Genomic DNA, 17156 nt, shown 5'->3' with positions numbered 1-17156 from the left:
ATTTCTAAATTCACTGGGAAGCTAACACTAAAACAACTGATTCCAGAGTTCTCAGTTACTTGCTCATTCTGTCATCTTTCTGTGTCGGTTCAAAATCATTTATATCTAAATGGCTGTGAGCCCCAGAATACAGGGAATATTCATTCTTGCACTGGGATGAAAAATTTCCTCCACTTCCCCATAATCCATTTGAAATAGTGCACTATTTAAAGTCAGACAGGATGGTGCAAGGAGTATAGCATCRCTAGTTGTGGAGATTCTTTTGTGTACTAAACTGCCAAGTAAATTGGCAATCAGACTGTCTACCAAAACCATCATCCCTGAGGAACATTTTTTCTTCTAGCGCCTTCCTTTTCTGGCTGAAAAGTGTTACCAAAGAAGCAAATAACTAGGGAGGTTTTTGGAACCTGTGCAAGAGAAGAGCAACTGTTCATGGTATGTTAAAGTCTATCAGGCATGATTTACTGTCTGGAAATTCTTCTGTGTTTTCCTTATCTTCTAAATTCAACTACTCTCTGACATCCTTCGTTTTTGCTTTGGTATAGTGAGAGAGCAAAGGAGGGGAAAGAATGGAAATGGTGTTGGAGCATACTAGGAAAACCAGCATTTTGTCAGTATCTATGGGTTTACCATAACTGATGGCATGTTCTCTCAAGCCATTTGGAAAAGGAAGAAATAAAATTAAATGCAGGATGTTCTTTGTTCTGTTATGCTCATGTGCAAGCACCTTTGAGGTGTATGCTTCCATGCTTCATTATTGAATCTGTAAATGGGGAATGCARGTTGAGTTCTGTATTTGGATAGTTGTTTCTCTTTATATTTACTCCTTTGTAGGATCCAAAACCGTGGCTGCCATAATTACATTGGGGTAGGTGTCCTCTCCATCCTTCTCCTTCCCCAATAGCTTCCTTGTGATTCTTTGCTGGARATGAGGCCAAATGAGACCTAGTTTTCTCAAGTCCTTGGGAACTGGTTCTAGTGCAGTCATTGTAATCCAGCAATTAGCAAGTTAAATAGAAACAACATAAATCCTGGCTTGAATTATTATGTGAGCCCCTCTGAAGCTCAGAATCATGAGTAGGAAGCATGTACTCACTTGGAATTCAATTTCTGCTCTTTTCAAAACATGCCTCACCAATAAATCAAATTATTATTGCCTTGCAGTGAATCTCAAACAAACAATACACTTAGCTGMTTGGTCCACCCACGCTAAGTGAAATAATATGTACATTTTAATTAACAGATTATTTCAATGTTGCACAAACACTGTTCCATATTAAATATTTTTACTAACCAGTGATATCTGTATTCAATAATGAACGCTTGATATTTTTTTTTCCTGGCTATTAATGTCTGTAATCACTGTCTTGAAGAAACCTTGGTGTTACATGTCATGCCAGTCTCCCCTAAGTAAGGTCACTGTGGGAGTTGGATCTTATTTCTCCTGTCATTCTTTGACTAATGTTTTCATCATTTGTAAAAAATATCTGCTGAGTAAAGTTTTCAAGGTAAATTATATAATACCTCTTGAATTTTTAAAGTGCAGCTGGGGAAAAAGGCTTCATGTCACCCTGTTTCTAAAACCACTTCTACTCCATATGTTTAGTTGCAAATTTTATAAACTTCTTTAAAATGACATRACTTTGTAAATGTTTTAGAAGCGGTGTGGAAACTGTGCCTCTCTCTCTATAAATCCAGAAGCTCCCCAGTGCATGAGTAAAAAAGTGACTCCACACCTGAGGTGTTTGGGTGCAGCCACAAGGTGGGATGTTCTGCTATGCAGCGTTCAGTAGTCACTGTTTTGCAGTAGCCTCCTGAACAGGCTTGGGGCAGGATAGACACAGGAAGGGCTCTGTGGTTTGAGGGCTCTGGAGGCTGTAGTTTGGTTTGTCCTGAGGACCAGCCTTACTCRACAAGCAGACTGCAGACAGGGAGGGAGCAGAGTTCAAGAGGAACTGGCAAGGAATGGTTGTATCTCTTCTTTTCTGGTGTTGACCCTGCAAAGTCCTGCAKCTGTGGCCTGAGTTAGGACAGGCGTGTCACTGCTGGTTGTGCTGACCCACAGGAGCACTGCCACCAGCTCCCAGGTGCCTTCTGCTTTCCCTGCAGTTGCAGTGCTGGTGGAGAGCTGAGAAATGACCACTGGGTTGAGCTTGTGTCTGTTTTTGCAAGCATTGGCTCTGAACAGGGTATGGTCTCTTGCATATTTGGCCTTTGCAGTTCACTTCTGCATGGTGAGCTGACAAGGGGTGGTGGGGTTCAGCTGCAGATACACTGGCTGTTGTGGTGYGTGTTGTCCTGCTGTCACGTTTATTTATTTCTGGAAACACCTGTGAGGCTGGAATTTAGGTAGGAGGGCAAGAAGATGATGTTCCAGCCTAGGTGCCTTACGGGGTTATGCTTGGATTTTCARCACATCCCTTGTGCTGCTGGGAGTACCAGCTGCTTTCAGTGCAGGTTGTATTCTGCGAGAGAGAGGAATAAGATGCCACTAAAACCTGTGACACCACTTGTTCAGAACAAATAGGTGTYGGGGTGGGGGGGGTTTATTTGAGGGATGCTTGTCACCTCCTGACAACAGAGCACAGCAGCGTTTCTTCCTGTACCTCAGGGTTGAATTACCCACTTCTTTATTTCTGACAGGGATGAGGTAATGGTGCAAGCTCTAGGACAAAGTTTATTGATTTCCATCCTTGGTCTGCGACAAGCGTCTTTCTGTCTTGAGGCAAATTGTGCATTTTGAATTTTAAATTATTAAATGTGTCCTCACTTCTGTGGTGTGGTAGGTAAGTGGGAGCAACCTGAAGAATATAGGGTGTTCTGCTGCTCTTCTTCAGACCATAAGACAGGTACCMAAGCTTTTCAAGCAGCAGGGTTTGCTCCCTGCTGCATTGGTTATGATTGGTTATGATTGGTTCAGATGCCAATCTTTGCCTTAACATGGGCATGGCTGGTGTATGTCTGGTTTTCCATTTTCCCAGATTCACTTCCAAGCAAATTCTTAACCAGGCTTTTGAATTCAGTAGCAAGAAGTCGACCTTCAGTTCTGTGGAGGAAGGAGCTGGCAGATGCAGCCCACTCTGATGTGGTGTGAGTGGGGCGAGTGCTCRTGGCCAGTAGGAATGTGAAGCTGTGGTGTTGCTGGAGGGGATTGCAGCAATCACCAGACCCAGCTGCCTGTGCTGGTCAGAATTCTGATAGGGAGAGCCCCTGGGGGTCAGGATGAGATGCCCAGGACCTGTCAGGAATAGCAGATAGTTTGACTTTGCGAGTCTCTATTGATGCTCTTCTGTAATATGGAAAAGCCATGACTGTTTAATRTGCTTCTGAGGAGGAGCACTGTGTCTTGGGACTGTGTGGAAAAGTTTGGGAGGAAACAGGCATGCAAGGAGAAATTCCAAGAGAATAAAACTTCCCCTTGAGCTTAAGCATGAGCTTAAGRGAAAATTTGAGTGGATCAGGGGTCAGTAGTGAGGAAGGTTTAAACATGAGACAAGCTGTGGTTCGGGTGGGATGGGCTGGGAGGTTGTGGTAGGGCGACTCTTGTCACCTCTCTTACCAGYTGACGTGGCCTTTTCATCACAATCTCAGACCAGAGCTTTCCTCATTCCCCTTTAAAGCATCTGAAATGTGGCAGCCATGAATGTGTGTTGTAAAAAGCAATGTTTGCAGAGTACCTTGGAATTTGTGTAAGGGTTAAAAAACATCCTCATTAATGGTAACCTAACACCAGAAAGACAGCGAGAGTTTCATGGACTTTTCTTTCTAGCTCTTACTTGGACCACACACTGAACAGTGTTTGGATCTGCAGTTGCTTGCTTCATCCTTTGTATGGTGGAGTCCCAGTTGCTTTCTTGTATGTCCTGGAACTGGAGAAGATGCAAAGCAACCTACTGAGCAGATTACTTTAGCTGCACAAACCTCTCTGAGTAGAGTTGGCCTCRAATGTGAATGCACTGGAGGATAAGCTCTTTGTGATCTTTCCTGGCTTACTGGAAGWTGGTTATGCAAGGAAAACTGCAGCGCACAATCCTTGTGAATTGGGAGGGCAGAGTTAAAATAACCAGTGCATTGATAGCTAAAGAAAACTGTTTCTTGTGAAGYGCACAGCCAGGGCTTATTTTCTCTGAGCATGGGAAGCATGTGTGTTTGTGTGCACGTGTRTACACGTGTGTTTGCGTGTGGAGGTGGGAATAAAGTTGCTAACTTGTTGCTGACGTGTGCTTCTTTTCTCTCTAGCACTTCTTTGTACATATCACTGAAATATTTTGCTTGGAYTCCCAACTGCATTGTCTAATCAGCTTTTTTTATTTCCTCCTCCTCTCTCCCACTCCTCCAGTCGGCATATGCTGTGTCAGTGCTCAAAGAATGCGCTAAACTGCGACCTACAGATCCCACCGTTCCTCTTCTGGCTGCCAAGGTCTGCATTGGGTCATTGCACTGGGTAAGCAAGCTGATGCAATTCTTATTATGTAATGAATTAGGTGCTGCAGTGACAGYCTGCAGTCTGCAACAGTGTAGTTGCAGTGGGGAGAAAGGGAATCCCTGTTAGAAATCGTACACACGTGTGCCTTTTATAAAAAATGAAAATCCCTGCAAGAAATTTTGCAGTGAGTCATTAGAATGTATTTTGCTGGCACATTAAAGAAAGGAGGAGGGGGGAAAGCCATAACAGCCATTCTGAGGACTGCTGCTTCAACTGAGTCACGTTCAGTTGTCCACTCTTGTGTTCTCTGGAAGACACAAGTGAATAGTTACGAGTGCACTGTTAGACAGTTCAGGTCTGCTGGACATCTCAGTCCTTTGTTCTTGAAGTTGCTGTGTTAGTGTTTTGTGTTCTGGATGTGTTAATGTACACCCCAGAAGCAGAGTGGGAGTGGAAGTTGGTGCCCGTGAAATTCTAATTATCCAAAGGAGCAGAAACATCTGTCACTCTTTTGCTRCTTGGTTTAATTAACCGAATGGCAGCCTGCTGTTCTCACCTGTCCTCACCACGAGGTGTCCCTGCAGTCAGTGAAGGATTACAATTGCTAAAAAGCAGTAAAACGAAGATGCAACAAAACATGAAAGAAAATACCAGAAGAATCTGCGCAGATCCTGGTGAAAAGTTGTAGAAGCCAATTTGCTGTTTTGTCCCCTAACCCCGCCTCCCCATCTTCTACATCCCTTGTRATGAAAGCTGGTGTTCAGCTAAACTTGAGTTGTATTAGTTTGCACCACCACCAGGGAGGATGTCTGATTATGTGTGTTTTTGGATGAACTATACTGTTCAAACTATACTGGTTAAGCTTATATGTGAGTCAGCAAAAACTGGGCAGCATCTTTTTCTAGGAAAAGTCTTCAGGTCTGAGGGCCTACAGGGAATCCTTGCTAATCTGCCCAACCTACTTCTGCTCTCCATTTGGAGCAATTTAACTCTCTCCTACCCACCAGTCTCGTAATTTTGAAGGCTGAAACTCATTCAGTGATACAAAATAACATTTACAGTGAATGTTTTTTAAAATKAAGCTGATAGGGTTTTTTTCTGTTTCTTGGTAATGTTAAAACCTTGTTAAAGCCAGGCGTTATAGCTGTGTTGAATACTTTTATTACTATCTCTGATTAAGTTTTCAAAGCACAGGTAGCATGTAAAAATACCTTATTACTTTGAAAAGACTGAGACTGYAATCCAATCCCATCTTGGGCAATCCAATATCTCCAGTCTGCTCTTACATGGCAGAGCTGATAAAACAACTGGCTAACCATAAAAAGTAGGAAAGGCAAGGGAGGAAGAGAAAAATGAGCTGGGTTTGATTATTTTAAAACAGGAGGGCTTTTTCTTCAATGTACTACTTTTTTTTTTTTACTGTGTGCAGTGCTTTTCAGTGTTATTCAATCAGACCCTGGCTCAGAACCRGGGGGGCATTATGAAATAAAAACATTTCACAAGGGGGTAATTTTACTGCAGTTATGTAGAGCACAGCCTTATGAACTAAAAGCAAATTAAAAATATTCCTCTTCCTTTCAGTCAGTGGCCTGTGCCTTATCCTTATACCAAACTTGACGATGGTATAGAAGAGTTTTAATTAAGGAGAGTCAGAGGTAAATCAGAGCATCTTTTAAAAGAACTGAAATGATAGGTTCCCACATCTCTTAGTCAAAGGGGTGCTTCTGATATTACTGGCAGACTCCTGTGCCTAATAAAGACCTTCCTGCTTAGCAGAGCTGTTTTTCTAAATGTCATCCTTACAGTAATTATTTGCATTTAAATTACATGGCAATCAAATCAGAATAGAATAATTTAAACTGGAAGTGAACAGCCTGATCAATGCCAGTATAAATAGAAAGGAGGCTAGACATGGGACAGGAACAGTCTAATGGACAAATAGTAGCAGTTACAAATACTCAAATACATCTTCCTTTTCAGAACATATAAATTATGCTTAATTTTTCAGTTAGGAAATATATCTGCYTACTTGATTGCTGGCTAGGCAGGAAAAGGGTGAAATCAGTTCACCATTTATCCAAATGAAACAGCTAAATTATGTCCTGCATCTGTCTACTGTGTGGTGCAGTACTGTAGCCAGTTTGTTTATAATCCATGGGCAAGCAGTGCTTTAGTCTTCTTTCAGTTACTAGCATTTAAAAAAAAACCCCAAACCCACAACATTTATGCAGCTGGATAATTACAGAATGAGAAGCACAGAACAGTTTCTTTTATGATTAATCTACTGATTGCTTAACTAATTTTGGTGGCTTTGTACATGGGTCTCAGCACACTTTAAGAACAGGGAAAACAGAAAATTAATTGAAACCTAATATAGTGATTTACAACATTGAGGATGCTCAGATCACCTCTATGAAATAATCTCTCAGTGCAGAACAAATCAAAGTGAAAACATGAATGCATTCATACAATGCCATGCAAATCAATATATAACAGAGCCTGATGCAGAAAAGAACTGAGCTTCYGTCAGCTTCTGTTGTGGCAGTATGACCAGATTATTAGCTGATGTAAGTTGGCACAGCTCCACTGGCATATTAGTGGTACCATGCTGGCTTACATCAGGAGATGATCTCCCCCATCAAACACTTACTCTTAGGATTGGCCCTGCAGTAGACAACCGAGTGGTGTAGGCAATGTTTTGACTACCTTTCTCAGAATTATGGGTTTTCAGAAATTTAAAAAAAAACCCAAACAGTGCAAACAATAAACCAATACTTCACTAGTTCTAAAAGTTAAGTCAGCAGTCTTGGAGGACCAGAAAAACTTAAAAACTAGTACACATATGTAAACCACATTTGTATGGTCAGGATGCAATCAGACCTGTACAGCAAAGTTGGAACTTTTAAATTGTACCTAGGTCATTATATGTGTGTTTTGAGTGTTTTTAAATAGGCTCGGAATTACTTTTGAGGCAACATGCTGCTAAACCTTCCAGCTTGCTGAGTTTTCAGCACAATGGTTTGCTGAACTTGCACATGGATGATTCTGTCAAGGGAACACAAAGCCCATTTGTGTTTAGCCAGCTGTCTTTTAGCTTTCTAAAATGCACTATGAAGTCTTTGACTATTGTAGGTCAGAGTATTGTTTTAAATTTTCATAGGAAAGTTGAAGTAGCTTGCACTGGAACATGTCCATACTGAGGTTGCCTTGCCTTGCTCCACTATAAATTCAGAGTTCTGCTCACTAAAAGGCTTGCTGCAATTCCCTCTTTCACTCAGCCTTCCCTGGCATGGCCTCAGCTGAATGCTCACTTGCCTATTTTGGCAGTGACTTTGAGTTCAGTATAAGTTGGGGTTTTTTTTAATATTTTAATAGTACAGTATTGTTAATTTCACTCCTAATCTAAGTTCTCTAGGATCMTGTTATGGCAGGTATTGTGTAAATACTAAAAACTGAACTTCTGCTTACAGTCAAGCATTAAATACTGAATTTTTCCAATTTAGGAGCCTTGTTTGAGGCATTTAGGGTTACTCTGAAGCTTTCTTTTGTCTTTTACTCTGTTATTTTCAATGGAGGCATGTTGAAAACATTGTAAATACACAGAGCAAAATAGACTATTATTCCTAGGATAGTCTTGAATCTTCTAGAACTCTGTCCCGACAGAAGGCAGGAAGACATGAGGCATATTCTTAAAATTTTCATTGCCGCACAGTTGATATAATAGCAATAGTGGTGGTGTGCTAAACTTGTGTAGCATCAAATGATGCCAGTATTATCAGCTAATGAGAGCCTTTCAAAGGACTTTTTCCCATGGCAAAAGCTGCAGCACAGCATGGTGCTGTACCTCAGACATTTCCCTTACTTGTTTCAACTTGTATGCACAGCAAAGTGCTCTGCTTCAGCACTTTGCTGGGAAGACAGAGATCATGCCATCAGTCAGGGAAAGGGTGCAGTGGTGTTGGGCCAGGGCAGACTGTGCTTGGAGTCATAAAAAGWGAGTAAGACATGCCATGAGGTCAGGACATCACGGTGTGTGTCGGGGGGTTGGCAGGGTGTAGACTTAGAGCTGCGTATTTCTGAGCTAACAGCTTATCATTCATTACTTTCACACACCACTTAATCAGAGAGTGCTTCTCTCCCCTTCTGTCGTTGACCTTGCCACAATAGATAATAAATGCTGTGCATGTGCTTGGACCCAGTCACTTAGGAGCCCAGGATTTGCCTGGAAATGCTTAGGTCCTAGTGCAGTATGAATAATATTAAAAGATCAAATCTAGTCCTGTTACTGGAGTTATTCTGCCTGGTGATGGACATCCGAGAGGATCGGCATCAGCAGGGTGAGAGGCTGCTGAGAAAGCAGGGAAGGTCCAGAAGCTACTAGGTATTTCTTTTGTCTTCTAAAAGACATTCTTGATTACATCACCACTACTGTTACTGTGACAATCCTGTGGGTTTTAGACATTAAAAATGACCAAGAATTTTGTCTTCTGTACATTGCATTTGTGAACAAACCACTCTAGCTTCAGTAGAGGAAAGGCCTGAATATTCGTAAGTGCTGGGGACTGAGTTTACACAGAGTAAATTCGTGGGCTTAACAATGGTGACACAAAGAGCAAATGCTGACTAGACCAGCAATAGAAAGTGTAGGATTTTTTCTTCCTGACATACACAACATGATTAGTTTTGTCTGCTGTAAACAGCTGTGGGACAAAACCTTTTCATTAGACCATGCCATGTAGACCACTTTCTTCCTACACATTTTTCCTCTTGGCATCCTCATTTCATAATGTTTATATTCTTTTCTTTGAATTAGTCTRTATAGCTACAACCTAGTGTAATGAAAATGGTAAGAAGAGATCAATTCAACTTGTGTAATTTTATGTAGATACCTGTTCTGTAAGATTTTGGTCTCTTAAGTGCTTGGGTATTGTTCACTGTCAGTGGTGTCCAAACTTACCTGCTTCATTAATGTTGTCTGCTGTCCTAAGCCCAGAGATATTTGGTGTATTTCCCGCTTCTTCCTTTGTGTGTTCCTCTTTTTTGGCACAATAAAGTGCTGCTTTCCTGGTGCTTACATGTACATCATTGATTTGTTTTGTCCTTAGTTACTCTTAGTGTGTGCTGGTGAGAAGTGCTATTCCTACTTAGTCCTGGAAGCTGTTGATTCAGTGGGGTTGAGCTTTTCTAAAAACAATCTGAGTGGCAGTTGGACACCAGCTGGGTGGCATTAAGCCAGGGGACAGCACCTGCTGTTCTCCACTCCCTTGTCAGTATGCCTCCRGGCTTGGCTGGAGCACACACCAAAACCTGTGGCCAAGTAACAGTGGTGGCTGGAACAGCCACTCTCTGTACCAGGGGAAACATCCCTCAGGGTACCACAGCTACCAACTGTTCTTTTTCTATCAAATAAGAAGGAGGAAGTGGAAGGGGGAAAAAAAATCCAACCGACCCCTACGTATTACCATCTCATTGGTATCAGTTCACAGTTTGGCAGCCTGCCTCTGTCCAGGTGCSAGGTGTTTGCTTTCTGGTATGATGGAGGGGTTGCTTAACTAGTGCTTCCAGGTGCCTCCTGACACTTTGTATAGCTCGAGTGCAAAATGCAAAAAGTTCTTCTCTGGTTGTTTTTCCCCCATGCCTTCTTTGTGAACTTTCTTCCATGCAGGTCATGGAGGCAGTGACCTACTCCCTGCAACCTGGGATGCTGCTCTTTCCACCAGCTTCTCAGTGCAAAGTATACAGAAAAACATAAAAATGAATAGTAAGGGCCAAATCAGAGGTAATATGCCTTTGAGAATTTGTTTCCCTCCTCCTTTCTCAACTTCACAATACAGAGTGCAGACATCCCATATCCTTAAGGACGCTCACAGACACAGCTTTACTGGCAGATCACAGCTCAGGCTCACAACTGGTCTCTCACTCAGGTGTATGGAGCASGAGTTTTTATCCTGCAGTCTAGTAGTCCTTGCAGTTTAGTTGGTTACCCCAGGTATGTCCCAAGGGGATTATTCCTGTTTCAGGTAGTACTTTCCAGGTTCACAGTTGACTAGGCCATCCAYAAGACTGATGCACTGGAGAGTTGAAACCTCACAGTGGATGATATGAGTGAAAGGTTTGGCTTCACGCTTGCCCGGAATGATTGAAGAGTAGGAGAATAGGAGAAGAGGGGGCAGAYGGCTGCCACAGCAGGGCTGGCAGGGGAAGTGTCTGAGTGCTTTAAGAAGGAAAAGTAAATGTTCTTATAAACAGAAGCAGCTGTGCTGGAGTTTTCAAGGCCACTTATTATCAAAACAGATTTCAGCTGACCCAAGTTTGCATTCATAAGAATGTTTGTGGCTGGTCAAAGTGCCATTAACATTTAGTACAAATAAATGTTTACAAGAATGTGCTGGAAGTGCTGTTTCAGCCACCCTGAAAATTTGTGGTTTTTATTATCATTACATTATTCTGATACTGACAGGTAGCCCTGAATAACTGTCAGGSAAGAAGGTTGACTGGTGCACTGCTGATTTATGCAGTGTAGGCCATCAGTCAGACTGGAAATACCATCAGGTGACCATTCAGAGAAACAATGGAGCAAAATCTCTCCAATTTTGCATGTCTTCCTTTCAGCTCCAAACCTTTCATTTAATCATTTTTTCCATACACTCTACCCACCCCTACTCTTGTTCACTAGTCATTAGAATTCCTTGTATAACTTTTCTTCATCTAATGGAGGCTTCTTGGATGAAAGTGTGTGTGGGGAGAAGAGGAGAAACAATGAAGAAAGAGAGTGGGAATATAGCTGTTTATGGTGGCAAAGAGGTGTATTTTGAATTTTCAAGCTGCAGAGGTTTCATGTCTTACATAAAAGTTGCTGAGATGAAGACTTCTGTTGTTGTTTTATTGGAGGGTTTTTTGTTGTTGTTCATTTGTGGGTTTTGGTTTTTGGGGTTTTATCTTCTGTAAGGCAAGTCATAAGACTCTTTCTTCTTACATTTTCCTTGGCTCTGGTCCAGAACACATTTCAGTATGTGGCAGGGAAGTTTGTAGGGCTATTGACAGGATTAAGAAATCTGCTAGAACAAATCTTAGTCTTCCTTCTGTGGTCAAAGTTTAAGGGTCTCATCTGAACTCTGGTAGGGAGGACTATTTCTAGTGGTTTTGTTAGAGTTTGGATTATACCCTCAGAGACAGACCTTGCAGTTTAGTCAGGAAGTCCAAGTATTCCGCGAGAGGGTATTCCTTTTTCACCTAGTGGTTTTCAAATCACCATTGACCAGGCRATGAGCAAGACTGTAATGCTTTTGTAGTGCTTTCAGGAAAGAGTTTTCTGAGCTGTGTTGTTCTTTGGGCTGACTGAGCTGAGGTTTCAGAAATTGGGGAACTATTGTTCTACTTCTAATTTGAATTTTAGGGCTTCAGGAGTTGGAMCAGTGAGGCAGAGATCCAAGCAGTGGAGATTTGCTTCTTCAGCTGCACTTCTCAGTCTTACGTTAACAGTGATTTTTTTCTTATGTTTGATATAATCTGCTAACTCCCAGATGGTTTGTTTGTGAAGCCATTATTTAGTGTTGTCACCTGAATGTTTTCAAGTGGTCCAGTGGGTAGGAGGCCCATTGACAGGATGCTACATCAAGTCAAGTAGATTATCTTCATAGGTAGCATATTAACTGATCGCTGCAGAAGGGAAATTTTTTGTCTGCTGATGCATTTTAATTCCAGATCATTATGGGTGAGTGATTTTAGATCTTAAGAACCCATGAGGTGCTGAAGTATGAAAAAGCTGAGTATTAAGAGGGCACAAGTCCACAGTACTTGTGTCTCAACCAGCTGGATTTCAAACAAAAAAAAAAAACCTTCTCAAAATTAAACAACACCATCCTATAAAGTCAGTTGTCATGCARTGAAAGTTTCCAAAAGGAGGATTTGTCAGTGTAATGGTGTCTGCTTCTTGATTAGGAATGACTCTGATTATGRTTGACAGGATCTGCATACTGTCTTGTGCAGACAGGAGAACTTTCTGTAGGCTCTGTCATTAAAGCCTTACTTATGCGTTTTGCCAATGTCTCTCCAGCCTACACCTATCAAGGTGTATACAGCTTACAGGTCATTTCTCTAGAAATGAGAAACACTGTTCAGTAATAAAATACTTAACTTTTTTTAAAACTAGCATTAATTCAGGTTTTACAGATGCTGATAGATCTGYGTGGAAAGGAAGGTTGTGGGGAGCAGTCTGTGCTGTAGCGGAAGAGACCGGCTTACGTATTTAATCATTTTGCAGGCTGATCCTGCAAGATTGTGACTGCTCTCTCCTCTGATTACTATCATATAAAATGCATTTTCAAGGAAACTGCATCTTTGCAAAAGATGCAGGAAGAGGCTAGTGCAGCAGGGGCTACCAAGGCAGTGTGGTTGTTCAGACCAAAACTGGTGTCCTGAAATTTCTGTGTCCTTTCAGCAGAACTGCAAGCAGCAGCTGAGAGCTTTCAGTGAAATTAGYGCTTTCTGGTTTTTCTCTTGTAATGTATTAAAAAAAAAGTAAAATTTGATAAGCAAAACTGAATGGTCTTCCTTTGAAGGAAGAAACTTATTAGACCTTTCCATGTACTGCTAGGATGGCATGTAAGTAGTCCAGCTGATTCAGCATTTGTATTTAAGGTTRCATGATTGAGGTGTGCCTGAAGGGAACTATAAAATAAGATAGTGCCCTTGATTAATCTTACACATCTGGAAAGAGTTTGGGCTGCAAAACCCAAACTTCTCTCCAAACTGCCTATGCACCCAAGGTGTGCTAATCTGACCTTCTGCATCCTCCTTTCCCTGAGATCACTGAAAGCCCTTGTGGGAATTGCTCTCAGATCACTTGCAGGTAAGCTTAATGGTAAATTTTATTGAAGCAAGTATGGAGGAAACRCCTGTAAATCTAAACCTACCTCTTTTGCAGCTGGAAGAAGGAGAACACTTTGCTAAAATGGTGATAGACCTCGGTGATAATGCTGGAGAGTCCTTAGCCAAGGGTTACTTGGCATTGGGCCTGACATACAGCCTTCAAGCTACTGATGGTGAGTTATCCTGTTTGTCATGTATGTTGTATGGAGAGCATTTGTTCAAAGTCTTCAGTGCAAGCAATGGAAGTTTATTAGAAAATCTGTTTTCCAGTGCTGACTAGACATTAAAAWCAATCTGATTGTAAGATAAATGGAGACTGTTAACTTGCTCAAAGAACTGTCTTCTGTGGTAGTAAAAGGGAAATTTTTGGGTAAAGGAAGAAATGTGGGTCATTACTTAGGGAGTGATAATCTGAGTGTAGCTGACAATGCTTGGTGTGCTTTACTTGAATATTTGTAATTCATTTCTTTCACTTATTTACACAACAAAAAGTCAAACTTTCCATCTGTTTTTATACTTTTTTACCCACTCATAAATCAAAGAAATACAATCCAAGARCTGGAGTCAGAAATGCCTCACTTCAGTTCCTGGCGTGATACTGATTCCCCACTGAGATTCAACCTCTCTGTGATGTCGTTTCTTTTTCTACTTAGAAGTAAACAAGATAAAAATATCTACCTCACTGGTACGTGTGGATGTTGACTAGAAACAGACCACTRAATGTAAGAAGTATTTTATTTTAATGCTGCTTACTTGGATCTCGAAAGAGTGGACAAGGGGCTCCTGCAGATTTGGTGCTTAGTAGTCAGAAGGGCTTAAAGTATTTGGGAGAGTTTTAGCTCTGACCTTCATCAAGCTCACAGGTGGAAACAGTCTTTGTTTTTTATATGACTTCTAACATAGGTAGAAGGCCTTCTAACACARTTTCCATGAATAATGGCTGAGCTGGTGAGTTTCCTAATCATTTTGGCAGTCCTGCCCTCATGCAAGCAATGTCTTTTCTGCTGGATAGGTTCCACAGAAACAAATCAACTTTTTCTAGCAAAGACGTCTGAATCAAAGCTAAAATTACTGTATTATGTTATCATGGAATATGCTGGCCTTGCAAGTTACACCAGAATTCTGCAAGGCATGTGCATGAGAAAGTGTTTGTGTTCTTCAGTAGTGCAAGTTGGTGTAGTTTTTCAGCYAGCCATATCTGATCAGCTGTTCTGAGAACTGCTTTTCATCCTAGAGGCTAACAGGCACTGCTGCTCTCTCCAGTTCCCCATTTCTCTGCCTCAAAATAGTTCTCCCTAGAAAGCTCATGTCAAAAAATATGTCTCTTTTAGCCTGAACTTTCTCTTATATATATATTTTAAGTCCATTAGGGAGAGTTCTGCTTAACAGCCTAGTTTTTTAGGGCRTTTTGCGTAGTTGTTGTTTAAATTGTTCCTAAAACTATATGAGATCCCAAAGACTATTTTCAGAGATAGGTTTTCTATGTTAGCYCCTTACAATCTCTTTGTTAACTTCAGTATGAAAAGAAGGTGGTTTCTAAAGAATGCAGTTGTAGAGGCATGTGCTGTACTCTGGCTCTAAAAATATTTGGTGCAGCAAATTGTGAGTTGGAAACTTTTTCTGGAAATCTTTTGGGTTTTAAAGAGATTAGTTCATATTATGTCCTTTTTAATGTAAAATAAACAGTATTCACAGCAACTGCCTTGGATTTTTTCCAGATTMGCCTCTGATTTATGTTTTGAAATAGTGGAATATATATGCCTTTTCATCATCTCTCTAGCCTTTAGGACAATAGGACCAGTCACTCAGTTGTTTGAGGGAAGTAGGAAGAGTATATTTCCATCTTTCAGATTGTATTCTAATAAAATAGATTAAATCTTTCAAAAGCATACATATGATGGTCATGAATATGGAACTGTGTTTTAGTAGAAAATGTCAAATTTGCACTAGCAAGACATGTTTCATTACCATTGTTAAAAAATAGTATATGACGGTGAGAAAGCAATGCTGAAAGACAGCAGCTCCCTGATGTAATCCTGCCTCATATTTTCAGTCATGTTTATCATTGTATTTATATCAGTTCTTAGTGACATATGCAGACAAGTCAAACATCTGTGTGTATGTATATGTGATTCTTATAACTTTCCAGTTGAGATGACTTCCAGTGAATCAGTATTTTCAATGGTAGCTAAGTATTTCAGAGACRTTTTACCAATTGCCTTCTAAAACTTACAGCCTTCCATCCAAGTTGGTCTTTTTTTCCAGTATAACATTTTAGTAATTATTTCTCCTGTGAGACAAAGGCACTGAGGAGTTGTATTAAAGYCTTTTCTTTGTGACTTGCAAAAAGCTTCTGGAGGAAGTAAGACTTCCTGAGAGCTGGATAGCTTCCTTATTCTTAATGTCTAATTACATGTTTCTTGAAATAAGTCTCATGGAAGTAGCAGAAAGATGTGTCCTCAGAGGAAGTCATTGCCTCTTACACCTCAGTTTTAGAAGCCCAAACCTCCTGTTCATACTTAATGTCCATTTTCTGCAGATCTTTTCACAATGGGTCAATGTCAACAGCAAACTGTTCCTCTTCCTCCCATAGTTCCAGCTTTGACATAAGCTGTATTGTCAACTTTTCCTCCCTTAGGTCTGTCAAAGAATTCCCTGAAGACAGGGAATGGTGCAATGAATTTAACAGAGGCTGAAGAGGAAAGAGTAGGTTGAGAATGTATTTTGAAATACAAGTGCTCTTATCTCACATTGCCACCTCACAGGTTGTGAAATTTGTAGATTTAATGGTCCCTCACTCCTTTTTTTGTAGATGAATGTGCTGTGTCTCTGTTTTCATKTAGTATTTTGGTAGAAGGCCATGGATCAGGGACTGGATTGCAAATTCACTCTATCAGTCTTTGTGGATTTTGCAAACAGTCAGTGTGCTGACAGTACTGCTTAATGTTAGGTTCCAACCCACCCACCCCCCCCATTTCTTCACTAATAAGTGAATAAACTATTTGTGAACAAACTCATGAGCTTTGCTTTTGGAAATAACAGTGCATGCAATCTTTAATTATAATTCTGGGTGCTAAAACTGTACATCATGCCATATTAGATGTCTTAACACAAGGGAATAGGTTTTGAAACCCACTCATACTTGCAAAAGGGTGCATGCATGTCAATGTTTTAATTTGGATGAGAAATGTATTTTTGAAGTCCATCTATCTGTCATCTCTGCTTCTTAAGTTGTGATTCACATAAAGGACCAGTTTTGCACATTACTGAATTCTTTCCCACAAATGAATGTGTTACGTAAATAGACCTGATTGTGCTTCAGCTGCTAATGGGTGCTCAACCCATTGGGCAAGGTTAGAACTAGATTTCTGTCCCCACATTTTTAGTGTTGATGCTGATSCTCAGCATTGTGTTTCATTCCATGCACTCACACCTACTGTGCTCTACCTGCTTTTACTTAGACAGAACTTGTCCTCCTTTGTTTTCAAATGTGACTGCAGAGCTTTGTATTTGGATACCAACGTATTGCCAAAGAACCTGTTGGATTTTARTAAGGCTGAAGTTCCTTTAAAAACCCAGAATGCTTTAGAAGATACATCTTGGGCTGCTCAGGTGGCATTTGCAAAAGTACTGTGTCTTATGGGAGTATCTGCTGAAGTTTGAGAAACTTAAACTCCCCTGTGCCATTCTCCCCTTGGTCAGATTGCTTTTGCACCTTATTTTAATCTAAGTAAATGGCCTTATTGTGTTTTAGTTGAACTGCAGTAGCCATACTTGCAGAAAGTAAAATTGGGTGAGGACTGAAGAATTCTTTAGTGCTATCAACCTTGGAGAATGGAGCACAAATTTTAAAAGTTTA

General features: G+C 40.8%; 1 protein-coding gene across 3 annotated transcripts in view; it reads left to right on the top strand.

Annotated features, from left to right (window-relative positions):
• Positions 1–17156, top strand: part of TTC7A (tetratricopeptide repeat domain 7A) — a 170395-nt gene that overhangs the window by 49911 nt on the left and 103328 nt on the right. For all 3 annotated transcript variants that reach the window (XM_057371271.1, XM_057371287.1, XM_057371281.1), the window contains exons 11-12: positions 4340–4444; positions 13353–13470. In XM_057371271.1, the coding sequence (XP_057227254.1) occupies positions 4340–4444; positions 13353–13470 (223 nt within the window). The remainder of the gene's footprint in view (positions 1–4339; positions 4445–13352; positions 13471–17156) is intronic.

This window comes from Malurus melanocephalus, unplaced genomic scaffold (genome assembly GCF_030028575.1).
Source record: "Malurus melanocephalus ecotype Western Australia unplaced genomic scaffold, MMel_1.1 scaffold_5, whole genome shotgun sequence".
In the NCBI taxonomy this organism is placed as follows: domain Eukaryota; kingdom Metazoa; phylum Chordata; class Aves; order Passeriformes; family Maluridae; genus Malurus; species Malurus melanocephalus.
The sequence above is the reverse complement of the archived record's forward strand: the minus strand, read 5'-3'. Positions and strand labels throughout refer to the sequence as shown.